The 24,853-nt window shown below is 29.4% G+C and overlaps 1 protein-coding gene across 1 annotated transcript; it reads right to left on the reverse strand.

Moving 5' to 3' along the window:
* Positions 1-826: 826 nt before the first annotated feature.
* On the reverse strand, positions 827-17,225 carry LOC136978955 (peptide methionine sulfoxide reductase MsrB-like). The gene is made up of 5 exons (XM_067274807.1): positions 16,927-17,225; positions 11,168-11,271; positions 8,807-8,883; positions 6,157-6,304; positions 827-1,086 (listed from the first exon to the last, which is right to left on the reverse strand). The coding sequence occupies exons 1-5, from the start codon at positions 17,090-17,092 to the stop codon at positions 985-987; spliced, it is 597 nt and encodes a 198-aa protein (XP_067130908.1). The 5' UTR covers positions 17,093-17,225; the 3' UTR covers positions 827-984.
* Positions 17,226-24,853: the final 7,628 nt, after the last annotated feature.

Genomic DNA, 24,853 nt, shown 5'->3' on the forward strand with positions numbered 1-24,853 from the left:
TTAGAATTTGAGTAAAAAAAATTAATTGTGCATATAAACTTGATATCATGCCTGAAATCTTATATAAAAAAAAAGTCTAAAAATTTTTTGCTGTAATTACTGTTTTTTAGTTAACTCATGATTATATAATCATGTTCACTAATTGTTATTGAACTAATTCATCCTTATCCCCTTTTTTAAAAAGGGGATAAAGATCAAATAGTCAGATTCAAAATAAAAAAATATAGAGGCTTATTCCAATTACTTAAAATTTTGATTCTGTTAATATTTTGCACAGAAAAATAGGTGATTTGGAGAATTTATCTTGAGATCAGTCACTGGATGGGATATTTCTGATTGTTGGAATAAAAATATCTTTAGGGTAAATGCTACTACAGTAAAACAGCCATGTTAAAGTGAAATATGGCCCCTTCTATTTTTTTTACCATCCTGGCCATTATAACGGGAAGTATAGCAATAGGTCAAATTTTTATATTTTGGACTCTATCTTCAAACAGCAAGAAATAGGGAGATTTTCTTTATGTATGGGTGTTAGTGTATGTGGGGGCATGATTTCTTTTTTCACCCACTTTGAAGCTAACTCCAGAAATTTTGCAGGGATGTTTGATGCTACAAGATTGAGGGATGACAAGTGACCCCTCTATTTTCCCATATCTCGAGTGGGGTTGGACTTAATGAAAATTTTACTCATTATTAGCATTTACAATTTTTTTATAAAACCTGTCTCTACCCTCAAAATTAATAAAATGGCAAAAAGTTTTTATATAATTGTGTGGTACCATCTGTTAAAATATATAAAGTTTTTGCCAGGAAAGTTATGCAACTCTTTGCTGGATTTTAAAAATATGTAGCACAGCATATTTTATTTAACAATCTTTAGTTCAGTTACATATTTTTCTAATCTTTATTAAATTTTTATAAACAACAACAATAATCAACAATTATAACCATGATATACTTATAACAAAATATATTGCAATCATCTCATTTTTTGGACTTGAAATTTAAAGCCACGCTGTTGATGCAGAAACGTTCGCCGGTCGGTTGCGGACCATCTTTGAAGACATGTCCGAGATGAGCATTGCACTAGAAGAGTTTAAAATGTTTGTCATGTTTAATAATTTATTTTAGAAAATTAATTTACACATCTGTAAACAGAATTATTTAAACTTTATGATAAAATACTAAATGGTCTAAAACTGAAAATTAATTTTTTGCTAAAAATTGAAGTTAATAGTTCTTTCTTCAAGAAACTGTGAATGTGCTGAGATTTATATTAATCTACAGTGAACTTCACAATATGTTGATGGTATTCTAATTACAGTGTGACAATCTTCATTACTCAAGATATAATAATGTATATTTTATAAAGAAAAAATAATCAAAATGTCATCCAACCATACACAATACAAAATAAATGATGATTATAGTATAAACTTTAACATGCAAAGTAATTTTGACACGGTGATCTTTGTTAAAATATACAGTGGAACCTTGCATAACGAGCAAAACAAATTGTAAAAATTTGCCTCGCTTAACGAGGAGAGGGGAAGTCCTGAATTGTGCACATGTGGCATGCTCCATCAGTCTGTTTAGCATTCCTTCCGCTAGCATCTTAGTGTTGCTTGTGATCACATTTTTTTTAAACTTGTGTTCACACATATTACTTATAAACATGCCAAACGATATGCCAAATTCTTGGGTCATTAAATTTAATGACCGACTCCAAATTAACTATTTATAATTATTAAATTTAATACGAGATGGAAACATAACTGCCTACCTCTATTCAAATTAATTAATTTCTAATATTTAATTATAGCCTTTACATAACCCAAGAATTTGGCATGTCGTTTGGAGTGTTTATCAAACATATTAGCTGTGATGATTTTTTTTTTTTTTTTTGTTTCTGCAAATCGAATTCTCATTCCAGGATGATTCATTCCGTGCTAGAAGAAAAGATGATGATGATTCACGCTCTTTAACAGTGTATATTGTACAATTTTGTTTTGGATAAACGTTATACATAAAACATTTGAGCATTTTTTCGGCATGGAATGCATTATTGCATTTTACATTAATTTCTGTGGGAAAAATTGTTTCGCTTAATGAGTGTTTCGCATTACGAGTAAGACTCTGGAATGAATTATGCTCGTTAAGCGAGGTTCCACTGTACTTCACTTTACATACATAGAAAAATAGTGTCTGCATAAATATATATTTCAAATTGTAGTTATATGAGAATAGATTAAAGTGTAAAATTTTAAATAAAAGTTAAGACAATTCAAGGAAGAAAAAAATGATGATAGTTTTAGATTTATTTGAATGAAAATTTAAGTAGAATGCAAACTACAGACAAACAAGTCTTGGTTAGTTGATGTAAATAGAGTATGCATGGTATAGAGATTGCAATACCAGTATTCAGATTTTTCTTACCTTTTGCAACTTGAATTGAGTGAAATATATTAATGACTAGTTTAAACTAATGGTTTTCTGAATACAGAATTAGTGAATTTTGTTACTTCAGGTCAATGTGATCCCAAAAAATAACACTTTTATAGGGAGCTTAGATTCATAACATTCCTTTTGGGGATAATGAAAATTTGGAGTACCAACTATAAATAAGCTTTTTTTTTTTTTCTTTTTAAGGCAAAAATTTCTGGATGGCAGAGTTCATTATTGGCTTCGTTACAGCATTCTTGAACCTTGTGATGATGGAATGATACAGGAAGGACTGAACTATGAAATTGACTCTCCAGTATGTTGCCTGTTTTAGAGACAATGCTAATGTAGTTTTGGTTCCAGTTTCACTTGTGCATATGACATGGATATTTTATATAAGAAACATCACTTCATGTGCAAAGCATAAATTTGTGTACATTAAATTAAATCAACTTTCTCTACTTTTGTCATTACTGAAGCACTATCTGTGACAACAGAAATAAAAACAAAAGAATATATTCATACATTTGGCAAATACACTTGAAAAAAAGTAATAAGGCTGAATCTTTTCCTATGGACAATTTCATGGAATATTATAGAGCAAAGAGATTCACTGTAATCTTCATTTTCCTTATTGTGCTAGATGTAAAACCTTGTGTTTGTAACGTGTGAAGATCTTCAGACATTCAAAATACACTGAAGGGTAAGCCCATCTTTAGTTTTTGATGGGATAATTCTTGATCTGAAACTTTGACTCAATTCTGGAGGAAAATAATAATTGGTCACTTTCAATTTTAAACTTGAACACTTGGGTTTTTCATTTGCTTGCTTCTGATTCTAACCCTCTTTTATACAAGTCAACTGTGTGCTCATTTACAGAAAGTGCATACTTCTAGTAAATCTTCCTGCAGTTTTAATTATTTTGGCACATGCATATTCTTTCTCTCTCAGGTGCAAAATACTAAACTGAATTAAGTGCATTACTTTTTTGATTTCCTTCAAATTCCATTTTTTACAATTGCAAATTCACTAATAAATACTGGTACGTGTACGAAGTATACCATATAAGTGAAGGAATGTGGTATTTAGACAGTGGCGTGCCGTGACATTTGATGATAGGGAAGCTGTTTCTGTAAGAAGCCGACTTCTAGGGGCGATCAGTTAATTGCACATCAGTGATGGTCTGGGGTCCATTCGATAAGCCGGTAAAAACCGTAGACTTCTCTAAATGTATTTTTAATAGATTATCTGACATACTTACCTCTGTTATTAGATTCAATGTGCTCTAAATGCCAATTCATGCTTTGATAAAAAATAGTTACAGCTAATAGATGTTAAATATTGAAAATTATAACAAGATAATTATTTTATATTATTTACTAATGTTAAATTCTATTCTGCTTTTATTTCCAAATTGCTTCAATTTTACAAAAGAATCGATATGACATTTATGATTTTCGTGTCTTGCCAGCTTTACTCAAATTATTTAAATTGTCAAAGCCATTCTTATTTCACACACTAATTTCATTTGTAAACAGTAGGCCAGGCCACAAAACAATTTCATGATAAAATTTGTGGATGCATAAAAATGCAAAAAATGTCTAACAAATTTTTTTGTTGAAATATTTATATTTAATTTAGGCATTGGTCTTTCTCTTTTAATAATACAGTAGAACCTCGATTATCCGGATTGTTCAAAATAAACAAAAATTGTACGAATTTGCTGATTTGCACTTGGTGAATTGTGACACTGTTTATGTACGTACGTGATGGAATGCACGGAACAAAATTTTGAAAAGACAATTAGTAAATTCCGGTAGAAAGTGGTATAGGAGACATTGCTGAAGCAATAGCACAAATTCTAGTGGCTAATGGATAGAATCAGAGACGGTGTGCAGTGCGTGCGTGCATGCATGCAGGCTGCCAAATCCCAAGGGTGCTGATACTGGTCAATGTCAAATGCCTCTTTTGTTGCATCACTAGTATACCTCAAAGGATGCAACAGGGTTGTACATTTTAAACATTTCTCATCACAGCTGTAAAAATCTACATATGTTAAACTTAATAGATTGTATAACATTTGTTTTAGGACAGGTGTCCATGGAAACTTACAACTTTTTGCCTAATCCTGATGATACTCCTGCCTACAATCTCATTCCTAAGTCAAGACTTAAATACCTTATCTAGAACAATGCCTTAGAGACCTGGCAGCTGAATTGGGACAAGATCCCATAACAGCACGTGACCTTTGGGATAAAACTTCTTGTTAAGGAATGTGTTCACAGCAAATGGATTCAACCCACACGATTTATCCCAATTTTTGACAGAACACTGACACTTTTGTGTTTACCTGAAAAGGTTTCACCACTCTAATTCTGACTGCTGTCAGTGTCATGCACTATTTATACAACTGCCCTATGCTGGATGACATCAGGCATCAATGCCAATATGAGCAATATAGACTGGCCAGTAAAGCCTGATTTGTTCTTACAAAGGAACAGCAACTCTATTAGATGTGGGATCCGTCGACCTGCTCTCTAGTGATCTGGTTCACTCTAGCCTTGGTGCTAATGTATTTACATGCTTTGCTATGCTATAACAGCATGTCGGCTTTGATGTACAACAATGTTACTTTAGTTATAGTTTACTTTTATTTTGATTCTTCTAATTTTTAGTCTTTTATTTAATTTTTATTCTTATTTATTTTATTTTACCCCTTGTATGACCAACAGCATGTATCTACTATGTATTTTTCTGTATTTCTGCCTGGCTATGCTCAGTGGTGTCAGACAATAAAGATTATTTTGACTGACTGACTGACTAGCTTCCACCAGCTAAACTGTGTGAGGTGTTGGTTCTCTGTAAAGCACATGTGTGAATGCCTATAATCTGGCTGCTTTACACCCATTGGGAATATCCATATATGAATTTATATTCAAATATACTACACCAATCTTATCATTTTTTTCACGTATAGTATAGAAATTTGTAGTAAGATACACAATGCACTTATAATAAAATATTAATTTTAAGTAATTCAAAGTACGTTCAAATGTGAAAATAATTGCACAATATGTATTTATATTTTAGAAAATACAAAGGAAGCGGCGCTTCCACCATTTCTAAGGACGGCACGCCACTGTATTTAGACTATTGTTTCAACTCAAAAACTTCTAAATTAAACTTTACACTACATAACAGTATCATTTATAGGTTTTCTTATCGTTTCTTATTCCTATGATATGCTGTCTATGCCATTGCAATAATAAACAAAAGAAAAAAAAATGAAAAATGCAATGGTATTCAGTTAATGCAGAACTGAGAAAATAATCATCTCTCAATATTTTTATATATAATTTAATTAAAAAAAGTAAATTTAATTAAAATATAATTATGTGACAATTGTTATACAAAACATACTTACCCTTTTAATAATTTAAACTTATTTTCAAAATTAGAAAAATATCAAAAAACTGATATTGCAATCTCTAAAGGTATAACATTGAATCAAGGAAACAGTTCATTGCAAAATTTAAGTTTTTACAAATTAAACAAATGAAATAACAAGAAATAGCAAAAATATCTATTTCAGCTTTTAGACCTGATTTTCAATTAGAATTGTAAAATATTCATAGGTCTTACTATGCAATAGACTTTCTAACTATAATAGTGTAAAAATTAAGTTAAAACAACAACAAAATTATTTAAAATCACCTGTTTACAAAGTACTTCGGTACGCTTTCGTCCAAGAGAATTATCGGGTTTTCTGACCACGTTGGCTTGGCATTCGTCACCAGATTTAGCACCATGAGCAGTATGAAAAGCTGGCCATCCACAACCAGAATCATATTTGGTATCAGAACTGAAAATTTCAATCATCAATGATGATCAAATATTACATACAATTATTTAACAATACAAATTTCAAAGAATACTACTACTACTTATTAAAAGCTTGAAGATTTGACTAATTGTTATAGTACAGTTTAATGATACAGGAAAAATGGTAAAATCATGTTTTTACCATTTTGAAAATTCTAATCTTCAAATCATTAGACTGGAAGATTTCATAATTTATAGTCTCTCCTTTAATTCTTAAAATTTGGTATTGACTAAGATCAATACCGAATTTTTAAGTTTTTCCTATTCATTGATATTCAAAGTTAACAATTAAAATATATTTTTCACTAGATGATAATCAGGCACTTGTAATATTTTTGTTCCGTTTAATGTGAGATCAAGAGATGACAGCAAGGAATCTTCAAGTAAGTGGTTAATTTTGGTACAAGGATCGGTGTAGGAAATGTTTGACATTTTAATTCAGGAATCCTTAAGCCAAAAGTTAAATTTTACATGACTATGTCAATCCTATATCCCAGATGTTATTAATCTAAGGGATCTCTTGAGTTTTAATGTCGGGCTCAATATATAAATCATGCACAAGTTTTTTTTTGTTTGTTCTTTTGTATTAAACAAGTTTTTAACAGTTCAAGCTATAAAATAATTTATTTATTGACTATATTTGTTAGTTCACAATATATATAGTATATGAATCCTCATAAATGTTGATTTTGTGCAATGATGTGTTTGAAAAACCTTCATAACAGTAATGTTAGTGCATGACTTTATTCAGATTATCATCATCATCATCAACATTGGAAGTGTTCAGATTGCATATAATTTACTGAATTTTGCAAAATTACAAAAATCTTTAAAGATTTGTGAAAAAGTCAATTGTTGATATTTCAGGACTATTAAAAACCACAAGAGATTTACTGTATAAACATGTTAAACAAAATAAAGACGGACTAGGACTACACCAATATAAAGATAATTAGTTAAGAAACAATTTATTCTTAGTAAATTATCATCATCAAACACTTCATAAAGAACTCAAATGCTTTTGACATACACAAAATATTTAGAACACTTCAAATTTTAAAATTCTCACATGCCAAGTGAAAAATTGAAACAATCAATTACTATCTTTTAATTGTTAGTATTATAAAGAAATGTAAAATATTTAACCACCACATAAATTTCTAGTGAACTTGTCTTCCTGTGTGAGAGAGTTACGACCTTGCAGCCTAAAAACTGCATGCCAACATCAAACAGACAGTAGAGAAAGGTAGGATCCCTCTGAACGGCATACATACGGCTACAGTACCCTCTATCTCCTTCTCCCCCTCCTCGTTCCCTTACCCTCTTTTGTGCCGGCTAACCCCTCCCTGTATGGCCGATGTCTTTCTTGTACGTGTGTGAGAGTGTTAGTTTGCATAATTGCAGTGAAGACAGTAAGTTTGCAAGATTATCCAATAACATTTCCCAAATAAAGATTTGTTTTATGTCAGATACTCTAACAATGTAACATCCTTGTAATGTGGAGTATATCCATCTACCAAAGCATATTTTGCAAGCTCTGTGCAAGTATGATCTTTATTACTATCAGGTTTCTTTTTGCTATCTTCCAAGGCTTTATGATAAAATACCTTTTCTATTGATATTATCAACAAAATCTTTTTCTCTTGTTCATCATTTCTATCTAGTTAGGAATGAAAATAGTGACCAGTTAATGTATTGATCGTCAGTTATAAAAATGTCAATATGCAATTAAACTTCATAGTGTGAATGTTTAGATCCAAATAAGGAGATACATATAGACTAATCCATAAATTTAATTGGCCAATAATTCGGTAGTGTCAAATTACAAATATGTTCATTACATTTTTAAACTTTCAAAATTTAAAAAGTAACAATTTTAAAGCACAAAGAATAAAATTGTTATTTTAGGTATAAAACATCCTTAAAAATTTGAATTTTGTATCTTGCAGAGGCATAATTCTATACAATGCCAATTTTATGATATCATCCATCTTGAAAATACAAAAATAAAGCTTACAAAATTAGATACGAAATAAAGTCTCTGGATCTTAAATATCAAGTTATTAAAATGTGATCTCTGATCTACATTGAGTCTAAAGCAGTTGAGTTGAGAAAAAACTCGAAATTTAAATTATCAAGAATTTCAAGGAAGTTTGACAGTACTGTATTTCTATTGTTTCCGAAATTCAAAATTTAATATTGCTAAAAGAGCACAGAGACAAACTATATTTTAATAATTACAGTATATAAGTTTGTTTGAAGAATATGATTTTGATTTTGATCTTGTTTCTCTGGACAAAAAGGACATTTTCTGAGCAAAACCTCTTAATATAATTAATATTTAATTCTAAAAGATATTTTCTTCTTAATTAAAAACCTTTCTTCAGACGAATATTTTTGAAATTTTCAAACAAGAATCAATTTTATATCAATATAATATTAATTATAAGATTAATTTATATATGAAGATATTATATTATACCTAAATAATTCTACTCCACAGCAAACACAAATGTAAGTTCCTTCCTCATTATGATGATTGTACTCACCAGTAAAAGGCTATAAAAAACAAAATAAAAAATTAATATCTCAAGAAGACCATTGGAAAATCAAATCTTAAAAAAATCAAATTAAATGTATGGCTTTGTATGTAATGATTAAATGGCAAAGAATGATATCAAACTCGTATCCTTGATAATGCCTGAAATAAATGTTTCCATTTAAGAATTCCAGGACACTTATTCTGTTTTTTAAAAGAAGCACTAATTTTACAGTAGTAATAATTAGTATTGTTATTCTATATTTAAAAATAAGTTATTAAAAGAGTAATAGTTAAGCTATATTATATTTTACATTAATTAATTTAGTGTAAAATATTTAAAAACTTGTTAACTTGTAAAAACAAATTTTGGTTAATGTTACCCTTGGTGCCAAGATGGCGGCTTGTCTCTGATTCCAGCAAGGAAACAATGGGATACACGTTCTAACCTAACCTAACCTATTCTAATAAATTACCATAATTATTAGCAACCAAATTATTAGAATAGGTTAGGTTAGGTTAGAACGTGCGTCCCACTGTTTCCTTGCTGGAATAAGAGGCGAGCTGCCATCTTGGCACCAAGGGTAACATTAACCCAAATTTTTAAATAGCTGAAAATCAGATTCAGTGAATGAAGTTTCAACACTAATTTCTATTAATTTAAACTGTCCTTTAATGAAAGAAATCTGTTGTGAAAAAAATCAGAATAATACTGTTATGTACACAAGTTTTATAATTACTAAAAATCTATCCATATTCAAGTTCTGATGATATAGTTTTGTAATAATCATCATGCAATTTATTGTATTATGATATTTAATTACAATAAAATTTTATTATATCTCGATAAATAGAAAAAATTGAATATATTAAATGTATATTAAAAAATCTAAGATAAATTGTTCTGTTAGATTGTATAATTTTAAATCCATCCAAATTAATACAATACTCACTTTATTAATTTAAAATTGTATATTGTAAATTTTAATATTAAATCCTTAAATGATTATAATCAAAGTAAGAATTTTATTAACATAATTGAAAATTTTGATTTCATATAAAAATTGTATAATAAATTGTAGAATTAAAATTTTCACAAAGGCCACATTTACAATTTTTATTTATTTACTATTATGTAAAAATTATTAGTGTTTAATGTATCAGCAGAGATTTAGATGCAGGAAGGATTGAAGTGTCTGAATTATTTCAACAACAGACTATAAAGAAAAGTGTTAGAGTAAGAGCTACTTCATTTTAGGAACCATAATTTTAGTTCTACAATTTTTATGTATAAATTTTGATAATGGCCAAGTTTATAATTTGTAATTGTTTATTATTATGTAAATGTAAATTTGATTTTGTAACATAATCTAATAAAATTATTGAAAAAAAATAAAAAAGACGCCACACAATCTTTTATTTAAATTTAATTCAATACTAAATTTGCAAATCTGATTAGCAAGAATGTATGCAAGAAATAGTATACTTTAGCTTACAGACTGTCTGTAAAACATTTATGGTAATCATTATTATTTACTACTATTGTAAATTTTCAAAATTCAAAGAGTTGCAGTATTAGAAATAAGTTATATTATTTTCAAACTCATTAAAATGATATGAAATGCTAAACATACATATCAATTACATACCTGTTGATTAATAGTTAAAATCATAGTATAAATCATTAATAGTTATCGCAAATATTTTACATATGACATGGAATTATTGATTAATATTGCATAAAAAATACTGAAGTAAAAACATTTGATTTGAAATATTAATTAATTTAATTTTTACTTCAATAAAACAATTTCAAAAACCAAAACAACTAAATTTTGATTTCAAAATCTTCAGAATTAGATATTTCTTTTTCAATAACTATTAATCAATTCTGTTAACAAGTCAAAATACTGTAATAAAACAAAATTTCTGAACACATAAATATCATTATCTCAAAAGAATTAGAAATTAGCACATACAATGGAATTGATTTGCTTACTAGAAAAATCAGATAAAATTTTATTTAAAATACTGTATTAATAACTTTCTAAAAGTCTACATTTTTAAATCAGACTTTCGAATTTAATAAAATCCAATTTTATGCTAACTTTTAATAATTTTAATGGTGGAGATATGAATTCCTCAAAAATAATTCACTGAAACTTTTTGAAGACATGCTTTCTTAAGAAGTTTAAACAGAGAATTTGATTTCTGATTTAATTATGGAGGGATCAAACTTATTTTTTATCAATATTAGTTTTAATTATATGCACTATTTTTTATATTTGTAAATATTATACTCACGGGTTCGGTTCCTTTCTGGCGACATACGTAATATTGCTCGGGGGTTAATTTTCTTTTCCATTCCTCTTCTGACAGTTTTATTTTAGCATGGTCGGTTTCATTTTCTGTAATATAATTTTAAAAATAATTGGAATTATTAAATTTATTATTATGATCTACAATAGCACATTAATTAATGGCATACATTTATTTTAGAATTATGAATTATTAAAATTAGAGTTGTTATTAATTTAATGAAGCTATCTTCTTCATCGTATATTTATTAATTACTAGAAAAACAGATTATAGGAATAATATTAACTATCTTAGTTATTGATTAAAATTAGAAGTACAATTCTATCACCAGTATTTAAACATTTATTACAATATATATTACAAATTGATACTTATTAAACAATGCATTTTCCTTTAGTTTTAATAATTATTTCATATTGTCGAGTTTTCTAGTAAATTTGTGTGTATTTCATTTTCATTAAAATAATTCAGTATTAAAGCAGAAATCACATTTTATTTCATGTAATTGTACAAATTTATTTCTGGATAATTCACCAACTAACAGCCGGTGAATTATCAGGTAGTCACATTAAAAACGAGGAATTCACCACTTGAATGAAAATATTTTATTACGATCTTATACTATGTCTTCATTAAATTGGTAATTATTTTCTTAATATTTGTAAATATTTTTTATTATCATCACTTTATCAAAATATAAGATCAAAGTATTCATTGTAGAAAATGAGCAAACATTTCTTTCTGAAAAATGTTTTTCTAGTTTATTATACTAATTGTACAACTCATGAAGAAAGAATCATCATCTTGTTTTCAAATATAATAATTTAGAAAAATCACCTACATTCACCTTTTTAAATCAGCAAGATTTAGTTCTTCAAAATGCAAATGTTTTAGATCATTAAAAATAATCAAAAACAGGTGAATGTAAGTGATTTTGTAATCAAGTCAGTTTATGGTTGTGTTATAATAATTTAGTTGAAGTTGTTTTACACAAAATGTTTAAAAAGTTATACAAAAACTTTTAAGGATAAGAGGTACCGTTCATTAATTACATGTATACAGCTTAAGGGGAACGGGTAGTTACAAAAAGTACACCATTATGTACAATGGACAGAAAGGGATGAAGCATTGTCTACATGGACTTTTTAGTGGTATCTGTGGCATGTACATTTGTCTTTTAAGCCTACTTATTAGTCATATGAATAAACTATCAGTTAAAAAAGTTCTGCAAATATTTTTTAAGCCATTGTTTCAATGTCAGAGGGTCCATAAACTATTATACAGTGGTGTGCGGTGGCATTTGATGATAGGGAACCTGTACTGGATAGAATCATTGGAAGTGTTATATGATATTTTGGTCTGTAGCATCCATGAGTTAAACTGTGTGAGGTTGGTGCTCTGTAAAGTGCATACCCAAATGAGTATAATCTGACTGCTTTACACAATTCAAATATTTTCCCCGTGGAAGCTGTCCCATATTCGATAATACAGCGTTTCCATTAGGAATATACATATATAAATTTATATCGAATATACAATAGCAATCTTATCATTGTTTTTTACATGTATAGAAATTTGTAATAAAATATATAATGCAGTTATAATAAAATATTAATTTTAATTAATTCAAAGTACATTAAAATATGAAAATAATTGCACAATATGTATTTATATTTTAGAAAATACAAGGAAAGTGGTGCTTCCACAGCGTCCATGGATGGCATGCCACTGCTATTGTATTGTACATGTAACTAAAAAGGAGGAGTTTGCCAAAAGTATACCACAGTACACAGAGAGAGGAGATCAAAAATGTTTTAAAAACTATATTTGAATATATTACATAAAAAATGCTATATAATTAATACTAATAAACTACCTAGTATAAATCACTGTATAAAACAAAACTATAACAACAAGCAATTATATATTGTGACATCATCACAATGCCAGGCTGCAATTTTTAATCATATTTTTAATTTATTTAATTAAAATATATGCTCTCCATCTCAAATTAGTACTGTAGTATCTTCCCCCTGTACGTAATAGGCCTACTTTTCCATTAGCAATTGAGTTGTACAGTACTGTACCAGTTATATATCCAACTCCTTTCAGGGAAAAATTTTTGAATTAAAATAACTTCTAGTTTGCATTGGAAGTTCATATATAGTTAATCAGGGCCTCTGCTCCTATGCTTTCCATATCTGAATTTCATTTATCTAACACTTCTCCAGATTAAGGAGAGATGATAGTTGGAATTTATAGGTCTACAGTTTTTTCAAATTGCAGCCAAAAACTATACATAATTAATGGATGGCCCCAGAGCTCAAAATAAATAAAATATCCTATTAAAAATCAGTTGACAAATCAACCAATTTTGAGATCAAGTGTATTTTCAGTTGCAATCTTCAATGTCAAATGTGTTATACAATTTGGCATTCAGACATAAAGACAGCATTTCAAGCAGCTTCTGTAATAAAATTCTCTGCAAAAAACTTGGAAATAATGCAATAATTGAATAATATATTAATTATTACAGTCATACATACATATACAAGTAAGTATCTACACTTTGTACAACTGTTATTGTTATCACGAGATCCAGATGACTGAATTCGTAATTATAAATCATAACTATTTCAGTTTATGTTTAGCAATTTCATAATTTTTCTTTGTAAGAGTTTCCATTAACATTGTGAGTTATAACTGAAAATATTATGTGTCTTTGAAATGATTGATTTACAGACCCATTTTTATAAAAATTTACTTATTTTGATAAGATCCTTTTCTGTTGAAATTTTTACCATAACTTTTCAAACATCTTGTATAATAGCACTTTATGCGTATACAATCTAATCTATTTTTGTAGTAATTATGTTCACCAGTTTTTAAAATCCTAAACATAGATTAATTAAACACTCTGGAGAGAAGATGCCCCAGATAGAAAGAAGCAGAGAAGACAGATTAAAGAGGGGAATTCTGACTCCATACAAACATGGGAGAAAGCAAAGACAAAAGAAAATGATGATGATAAAATAATTAAACACCATTATGAATCTAGCAAATAAGTTACACTTCTAGATCATTTTGTTTAAAAAGACATGTTACAGATGGCACATAAGTAGATAATAGTTTTTTGTGGCCATTTCTAAGTTGCAAGAATTTACAACAGTATGTAAAAACACATTAAAAGAATTTATGATATATCATATATATAGAAATGTATGAAACCTATTATCTAAAATTTTGGGAAAATACATACATACAGAGCTCAAAATTTCCCTGTACAGAAATTTATACTAAAGCATCAGATTCATAGTTAACTTTCAATGTTACTGCTGTTTCTTCATTTTAATTTAAATGTATGTAATTTAAACACTTGAATTGAATAAAATTGAATAAAAAAAATAGATTCAAAGTGGATCTAAAGTCTATTTGGAGTGTTGGTTTATTCAAGCCTAAAGGGATATTTGAATCAGTCGGTTTATTTTTTCAAAAGTTGTGTGTGTTGGTGTGAGTAGCCACAAAGGTCATTAAATAATAATAAAAAATAATTCTAAAAAAGTAACATGGACAAGAAATGTGACACAATAATTTACATAATTACAATTTTGAATAGGTTGTTTACAGTAGTCAATAGATTAGAAAATTTGATTAGAATAAACCAATGTGGGTTTTTTTTTTTTTAATGAAACTGGAATGTGGGTTTATTTAAGCCCACATTCCAGCTGCATTCGATTAGACCCACAGATTAATTTAAACCTGTGGGTCTAATCAAGTGCATACAGTACTTTAAATTTTGTTCCATGCTCTTTTGATTTGTTTAGATTTGATTTTTTATACTCTTTCAAACTGTTTCAATATCTTATTATTTCATACTGTATGATTTTATAATTCACCAAAATTTTGAATATTGGATGAAAGGCAAAAATATAAATCGTACATCTTATAAACCATCGTAAGATTTAAAATTCAAAGAATGGCAATATTTTAATTTTAAAAAATGTTCACAATGTTTAATAAAATCTAGTCTAGTTATTTTCATGTAATCAGCACATTAGAATCTTAAACACGAATTGCAATAACAGTAAATTATTTATATAAATTAATTTTTATAGAGATCTATTGATGATCATCATTGTCATAAACTCTAATTATTGAGTCTTCTTTATATAAATCCATTACAGATTTAAAAACAATTCACTGCTATACATTTTATGAAGAAAAAACATATTTTTATCCTAATGGAGAGGAAGATATCTGACAAAACCAATAATAAAGACAAAAGTACTTATATTATTTTGTAGTGAAACTGCTTTTCTTTTTCATAAATTATTGATGTAATATTTTAAAACAGACTTTAAATATGTAATAACATTAGTTGACCAGTATTTGTAAGAAAATCATAGTTTTGTATATTCTTCTCAATGTATGGCTTTGAAAATAGCTTTAAACTTATTAACAAAATTATATGGCAAAAATTTAATTCATATATCTTTATTCCTTTTAATCACCGATAGACTACGGTTTATTGTCTTTTCAAAATACATTTCGGCAAAAATTATAATCAACGTTCATTTATTTCATATATCGTAGCTAACAATAAAGCACATTGAAGAACAATTTTATATTTTATTGATAAGTTGTCAATACATGGAAAAATAGTATAATAAGGTAAATCAAGAAAATAATCTAACTGTTTAAAAGGTAGAAGTATAATCTTTTCCCACTATCAAGACTGGATTTACCTATAAGCTAACTAAGCTATAGCCTTAGGCATTCAAAATGTTTGGGTCCTAAGTGACTAACATGCACAAATTAATTAGGAAGGGTTCCTTTTCACAGTTAAAAAGAATTAAGAATAAAACAAGAAAAACTTTCAGATTTAGGTACTTTGTACATCAAAAAGACAACCTCGAAGCTTGTCATTTGATGATATCAAGTGATTTTGATAAGTGATCTTGTATATCAAAAATCGAGAAAAATTTAAAAAGTACCAATATTGTTTAAACAAAACTTGCTCGGTATAAAATTAACATTTTTAGTTAAAAATTTTTCATTTTGATTTAAAATTTATTTTTAAGAATCTCGACAAAGTACGGGATCTCGGAAACACCGACAACTCAGGATCTCAACCAGATAAAACTAATCATAACAACAAATGGCAGAATAAAATTAATAAACGAAGCCAAAACTAACACAGATAAAATGCAAATTGTTTCTAATATTCAAAAATACACTACTAATAATAAATTCCTCAAATTTTACTCAGAGTAACATTATATCTCAACTGTTGATATTAATGATATTAATTCACACAAACAACTGTAATTTTACAAACAGATTAATATTTAAATAATATATAAAAATAAATTCATTGAACATAACAAAATGAAGTGAAAATTAAAATCAGAAAATTATCCTTATTATGTAACACTATATTTGATTATACTAACATTTTCTATTTAAATTATACAGTATTTTAAATGTTAAATACATTTTAAATCACCTACACTAAACTTAAAACAAACAAATTTATATAACATAATAGGCATGTATATAGATTGTATGATGTTATGTAAGAGTGTAAAGGTATGGAAATTCTTCTATACATTCATTTTTAGATTTAGTATTTAATTAATTACTTTAACAATTGTTTTAAGAATTAAATTCATTGGAAGACATTATAAAAAATGGCCTTGTCCTTACATTATTATTATATAACTAACTTTTTTTTCTATATTTACCTGAAGCTTGGTTGCATTTTTCATCCTTAGAGTCCATTCTGGAGCTTGAAGTAAAATTTCTAAAGCATTTATCTTCTAACTTTGGACTTTTCGGGGAGTTTGAAAGCAAACGAGTGTAATACTTAACGGGGAAACGTATGGCACGACTTAAAACTATGAAATTCATTAAAAAGGAAGGAAATGCATTGGCTTATCAGAAAAACTGAAGGTCGACCAAACTCTACTCTACATTAATCTTATTGTTAAACAGGAATTTAAGATACTAAAAATAAATTGGTTTAAAACGTCTTATAACACACTTAATTGAGTTTTGATTAGGGATTTTAATTTCATTTCATTCGATAAAGAAGATTAAATTGAAACATTTAATAAAGCGCATCTTCTATATGACGATAATAATCATTAAAACTAATTGAAATTGAATATTTTGAATATAAATGATCTTTATTTCGTTTTCCGAGAATTGTCGTAATATAGTAGAATGTTAATTATTCAACCCCCACCACTGGTAACTCCAACTTTACTTCCGATGAGTCATTGATCACGTGGACGAACAGGACATTTTTTTTTTTTTTTTTGAATAGTTATTATTATTTATGTTATTTTATTGAATTAAATGTTAATTTTTTGCTTCATAACTTTGCCCAAAATCTATTCAAACGAAGAAATATTGCGGTAATCAATACATACAACCAAATGCTTCGAATAATTCGAGATAATTTCTGTTTGAATAATAATAGATTGTCTATCTCTAATATAGAGATGTGTAATGATGCTATTATTAAAACAGGAAAACAGAACTGTTCAAATAAAAGAATGTAATAATAAAATAGCTCAAATATTTCCGTGCGCGTCTATGTATAGTAGCCTAAGTTACGTTCCTGCTAGCTGATGAGGGCTTTTTTTTTTTTGTAACTTTTTCCGCCCAGTGGGCACTAAGAGGGCCTCTTACAGCAAGCCCATTATGGGTTCGGCCAGGCCCACAATGGGGCGGCCGGGTGGTGAGGGACGGGGACCGACATATCCGGACGGATCACCCCCCGAAAAATTCCTGGGGATTTTTGGACCCGTCCGGATTCGATCCCAGGTCCCCCAGGGCGGCAGGCTGCTAACCTTGACCGCTCGGCCATCTGGCCGCTGCTGCTGATGAGGGCTAATTCCCGAGACTATAAATTTGTTGATTAATTTCAACATTAAAGATCAATTAATATAATATATAATAAATATTAACATATTTTATGTGGTATCGTGTGAAACTCCAGTTCCGCAAATAGATTTTAAATCTGGTCTTAAATTTCGGTTCATAAATAATCAAAATTTGCTAAAGCTGGCTTATATTTCCGGAATTTAGTTTAGAATACTCAAAGACAGGAAAGGTACGAGGGGTGTTCAATATCTCCATATCTTTATACAAGCTCAATGGTAAGAAACCGTCCATTAATTACGTGGACAATTTTTGACCCTCTTTGTTGTGAGGGTCAACGAGTGGCCCTAAGATATCAAACTGAAATCAAAACAAGAATAAAGTTCAGTATTTCTAATTTAATTAATAGACTTTATTTCTTTTGGTAGTCCTTTTCGTGTTCGAAACAGATACGCCAATGCTTAACAAATTTTTCAAACCCGTCTCTAGAAATCTTCGGATTGTTGGCAGAATCATTTCTTTGTGTATCTTCGTCATAGGTGAAAAGAGTTCCTTTGAGAGTAGGAAACAATCAAGTCTGAGGGTGCTAAATCAGGACTGTGAAGACGGTGGTCAATAACTTCAAATCCGAGTTTCTGTATGCATGGCCGGATTATCTAATAGACAAATGTCTAGGGCCCGTAATTCGGAGGGGCCCGGCTTCAGTGCAGAAGATCTCTCTGTTTTAAAACGAATTTAAGAAATTCGATAGGACAGTAAAGGTTGTATTTAACAATGCTTACTAAGCTCCGCTCGACCAGCCATTACCTAGAAAAAAAAGAAAGGTCAACAGCTACCCGTGCGTCAGAAGTAATGTACTGTACACCACGAGATCTCGCACCATCTAGAAATCTTGCTAAAGCCGCCTTTCGTGGTAGTACTGATGTATGGTTATGATTTATTTTCTAAATATAAACTTATACGTCGCGACATCGCATACTCGATATAGCGTTCAAGTTGCTCGAGTGCGAAGATATTACAATTCAATAGTGTTTTATAAAAGAGTTAAAAAGGATGACATCACGATATCCGCACCGGGTGTCACCCATGCTAGCTACGCTAATGTCACATTATATAAGATTTGTTTAGAAGCAACTTATTTAAATGGGGTCCCAATTTAAATTTTGTCTAGGGCCCGCTAGAGGCTTAATCCGGCGCTGTCTGTATGGCTTCTAACATGAAAGCACTGGCCGGATGGCCGAGCGGTAAAGGTGGCAGCCTACCGCTCTGGGGGACCCGGGATCGAATCCGAACGGGTCGAATAATCCCCAGGAATTTTTCGGGGGGTGGTCCGTTCGGATATGTCGGGCCCCGTCCCTCACCACCCGGTCGCCCCATTGTGGGCCTGGCTGAACCCATAATGGGCCTACTAAAAGAGGCCCTCTTAGTGCCCACAGGGCGGAAAGAGTTAAAAAAAAAAAAAAAAAAAAAAAAAAAAAAAAAACATGAAAGCACTGGTTTAGTGTTGTCATATTGTAGAATCGTTGGCTTTGTCCACAGTTCCTGAAACATAAACTGCCACTAAACTTGCATGTATTTCTTTGGACACACTTTTGTAAGTTAAAAACTCTATAACTGATTGTTGCTTGACACGCATCAACACAATTGAAAAAGTATAATCCATTTTAAACAATTAAATTCGAACTATAAACACGTTCGATGTTCTATTACGCATTTCAATGTAGCTTAGGAAACAGAACTATGCCTTTTTGTTGTCTAACTGCTTGCTAGGCAACAACTCCTGCATGAAACAATTGCCTGGAGGAATTACTTATTAACGATCTACCTAATTATGATTTTCCTGTTGAAGTTCATCCTTTTTTTATGAAAATTTCTGACAATTTGAGAAAGACTCGAATACGCATCTCTCAAAATGGTTTTCTTCCCCTCTTCCTTGGACATTAAAATAATTTTTATTCATGCTCAACACAAATTTAGACTTTCAAGGTTGATGATTAAGGTTCAATACATGTGGACCATCATGAAAAGAAATTGATTTAACATTACGAAAAGGAAAACTTTTGTATTTTGATTCATCAATCAAATCCGTGTCTGCTTTCTAGTCCAAAGTGATTAACAGCAGACATAAATGGTTTTTTCAATTTATTTTGACTTATTGTATGTAAGTGAAAATAGTCTATGTAGCGGCATGAAAACTAGTTGCGCTTCTATCAGCAGCGGTCAGGTTTGCATCTCTCTGAGGATGCATTATCTTCTACCTCCTTCGTTGACTCCTTATACGCTTCCGCGTATATATTAAGAGACAATAGCAGAGTCAGAAATTTTTAGAAGTGATACAGAGAGGAAACAATATGCTTACAAAATTTTTTACTACCTTAGAGATTACCGGCTTTACACGGGAAAAACCTGCAGCTGCACCCTGAGCACTCCCTTAAATTCGCCCCTTTGCAGAATATTATTCCAATAAAGCAAAGCCTAATACTAATAAAGTTTGTTTTTCGTCATTCTCCTTATTAGTTTTACATTTATCATGTATTACAACAGGATCCTAATCTGAGGAAAAGTAATAAAAATAAAAAAACAAAAGATTTATCCAGGAAGCAATTGAATACAGACTTATATTGTTAAAAGTCGAATGCTTTCTAATAAGCTTTCTGAACGAAACTCTATTTGACAAATTAGTTTATATTTTAAATGAAAACAAATATTAATTTATGTGAAATTATACAACCTATATATGTTATCTAGAAATTAGTTCTGTCATTCCAGGTTAAACTCGAAGTGTTCACATGTCTCCGGATATTCTAACTAGCAAGTATATGACCTACTGACCAGTTACTCTTACACAACTTTTACATTCTGTACTTGAATAAAATTGAATATTTCCATAAGACATACTGATTTCGTTAGAAAGTGTATTTAAAATTAAACTTAGACGTATGAATTGCAGAAGACGGCTAAGACGTTCTTGTCGCTCTAAGGACCTAAATATAATCTGGATCAAATATTCATGAATTTTTCGTGAGTGATCCGAATCCGGATACGTTGGACTCTCTTTTCACCATCCGAATGTCATTATGCAAACCTAGTCGAACCCGTAATAGACATTAGTAAAGAAAGACAAAACCTGCAGATGGAAAACAAAAAAGGCTATAATGTATCTTATTCAATATAAGATTAATAGAGTTTAATATAAAAATATTTATCCAAACTAAAAAAAAAGTCAAAATTTTGCTCTGTTATAAAATAATTTTAGAATATAAATAACCTGGATAACATTGAACTGATCGTAAATTCTAAAATATGGGTTTTCTTGATCTTCCATTTTTCACTTAAGTTATGATAATGTTCGAAAAAACTGATTTTGATATATAATTGATCGAATATAAGAAATAATGCTTAAATTAATCTCGAAAAGATTATTAACTACCAAGAATTCAAAGATTATTGTTAGATGCAAAAGTACAGTAATTCATACTAACTGTTTTCTCAATACCAAAATATATTTTTAAGTGTGTAACTCATCTAAAAAATATTTCCATTTAAAAAAAAAAAATATGGAATATAACATAAAATTTTTACATTTTTGTGTCTTTATTTTAAAAACTAAGATTTTAATCAATTAAATATGAGGTTTATTCACACTGGCCAGCACGGAGTATTGTCGAACTGACTTTCACGGAACCACATTGATTGGTTCACGAAAAGAATGTGTATTTCTGTGCTCGTCTATACCAGTCCAGCGTGGATCGACTAGTTCTTCTGGCAGCTAACCAACATTTTAGTACTAGCGAGAATTGATTTTTATCTTTTTAAGCCAAATTATGTTAAATGTAGCTTTTGTTATCTACGTTTAATTAGCTTGTTTTTAAAGAAAAAGAATAAATCAATTTATTCGAGAATACTAACAAATATATACTTCACGAAAAGTATAATGACTATAATAAATAGATGAAATATGATATGAAATAACAAATTGCTAGTCCATATTCGTTAATATAAATCAGCTTTAAGACTATTTAGATCAAATTTAGAACCATAAGTACGATTTTTTTTTCTCTGGTAAACAAAGTATATAGCCTAAAACGAGTAAAATAAATATCACGTAGTGAATAAAACTTCATCGTGAGCTTTGTTAAAATTCATTTTGTTACGTTTGTTTGTTGAAGATCATCAGCAATAAGGTATATATATTGTAGCTAGTCTTAATTGTTCTGCATTATATTAATCTATACAAGATCTGCCTGATCTAAATTACATTTATACCGTTAGCAGAATCCATCACCATTAGTCAATTAGTCGACTAATTAAAAATTATAGGGCTATTTTCAATTATCATCTGTAATAAAAATTAAATTAAAAGATGTATTTCTACTTTGCTAGATATCTTCTTCTTACATTCTAATTCTTATTATAAGTAGACAGGAATTTTATTATTATTTTTTAATACTTAACGAATTCGGCAGTTTAGAGTTAATAATTTAAACAAAATATTCTTGTCGACAGGTGCCAAAAATACAAAAACTATGTTGGTATATACAGATTCACCGTCGAATTACTGACCGAGATCTTTTTTTAATCCGGAATTACCAGAGAACACTTAAATTCCTGCCACCGCCAGATCTATTCGCCGAATGGCCGCAGCTGGCATTGCGTGTATAGTGCGCGTACATTTGTATTGTCTGTATTGCAGTTGTTGATAATTTCTTTATTCTGCGTGATTTTTACCTCATTTTACTTACATTTAACCCTAGCTACAACTTCTAAAAGATGAAAGCGTCAATAGTATCAAACGTAAATATTACATTTAATACACTCTTAAGTTATGTTTCTAACAATCCTGAATGGTTTAGAGAAATGGAAGGCATAATTACTGGTTCAGGATGTAAAGCTGAGTTATTATTACGTGCTGACCTGACCTCGGCTGGTCTGGTAAAATCGTTAATCCGGCAAGGCTTTGGAATCGGATGTGTGGGAAAATCAGTAGGAAAAACCTGTATATGTAATAAATAAAATGTTTTCTTTTATTGAAAACATCTATTATTTAATCTATAAATAAAAGATTTTTTTTGTAAAATATTCTCATTACAGAAAATTTTAAGTTTCATAAAATGTATTTTTGAAAAAAAATGAATTAATAAAAAAAATTAAAATTCACTATGAATAAGATACGATAAAATCTCTCTATATAAGTAAAATTACAAAGTACTGTATAACTAATAGCATTCCTATTAATTTATTCTTCATTTGCCTTTTGAAATTAAGAAACATTGCTATGTAACGCGTATATTTGTTAATTTTTATGTGTAAATCGAGTAAACTACATTCTACGCACTACTTAAATTGCAAATTATCTTTCTTAAATTACTTTCCATGCATTCTCCTCTCTACTTCTCCAATTAATTTTTGCATTTCTATCACAATCTCGAAAACTACATTGTTGGACTTCGTTACTTCTTTCCAGATTCTTCGAAATGTAGGAAAAATGGGCTGCTATGTGTATCAAATATGGCTCGTATTTCTTCAGCAATGCGTAAGCCGTGAGCCAAGTATGTAACGTGAATTAAATTGGAATATAGAACTTTCAGTATCCTTGCTGCTTTCAGCATGTACGAAGTAACTTCAATAACTAAAACTAACGTTGGTATTCTCTCTCCGTGCATTTATTGGTTGTAAAACTTATCTAAAGTTTAAAAAATAGAAGAATATTTAAGTAAATTCCTTGATTCTTGAAGAAATAAAAAGAAAAATTTCTGAGTAAACCGTTAATAAATTCTGTTAAAATCGCTAATAAATTGCGGAAGAGTTAGTATTCTCCATTTCTGAACAGAGAATCATATGATGTTTATAGGCTTTTTCCTTGTCAAACTTACCGACTAAGCAACTTCCTTCAACATCGGTTGTTTCATCTATACTATATATTTTGTTATATGTATACATATATAACAAAATATATATTTGTTATATGTGTATACATATAGCAAATTTATATATTTTGTATACATTTATCCCCACAATTTTTAAGCACACGAAAAAGGTTAAGAGAGAATAACTGCAACCAATTTCTAAGCTCCAACCTTTTCATAGCACATTCCAAGATATCCCTTTCTTAATGCGGATTCGCTAGGAAGATCTGCACACTTTTTAAAGAATTTTTTTTAAAAACAGAGTTCTGCACTTTGGCAAGTGGAATGTTGGCAGCTAAAAATGTTGGCCAGAGCTAAACATGAAAAACTCATCCTTATGTTTGGAAGGTTCTCCTACCGATACCACGTAGATTTTTGTCAGAACTTGCGTGTTTTTCTTGTCTTTTTCGTTTGGCATTTTTGTCGTAAACAATTGCTTTGTCCTGCTGCTTAAGCTGATGCATGCTACAAGAAATCTGTACAAGTGGTCAAATAAATTATTTAGCGTAACTCGAAACGGAATATCGATACTAAGGTCGCACAGTTTGCTTACCTTTTTCTCGTTTGTTTGGCAAAATACTACTATATTTTTTTCGATAGGTTGTCTACAGTACATACCTTTGTCGAAAGATTTTATCTATTCTCTTAATTTAGCAAAAATGATTTCGGTTTTTTTAGCATTTTGAAAGAAATAGGAGCAAACTGCAAAATCTCCCTGTTACACAAGCTGTTAATAAAATGCTAAGAAATTCGTATTGAAACCCGTTACACTGAAAAGTAACTAATTGAAATTCCTAATTAACTGTAAAAAATAATAACTACAGATTATCTGAAAAGTAATTTAATTAAATTATAAATCATTTGTTTAAAAAGTACT

The sequence above is a fragment of the Centruroides vittatus genome, unplaced genomic scaffold (assembly GCF_030686945.1).
Source record: "Centruroides vittatus isolate TY-2023 unplaced genomic scaffold, ASM3068694v2 contig_564, whole genome shotgun sequence".
NCBI classification, from domain to species: Eukaryota; Metazoa; Arthropoda; class Arachnida; order Scorpiones; family Buthidae; genus Centruroides; species Centruroides vittatus.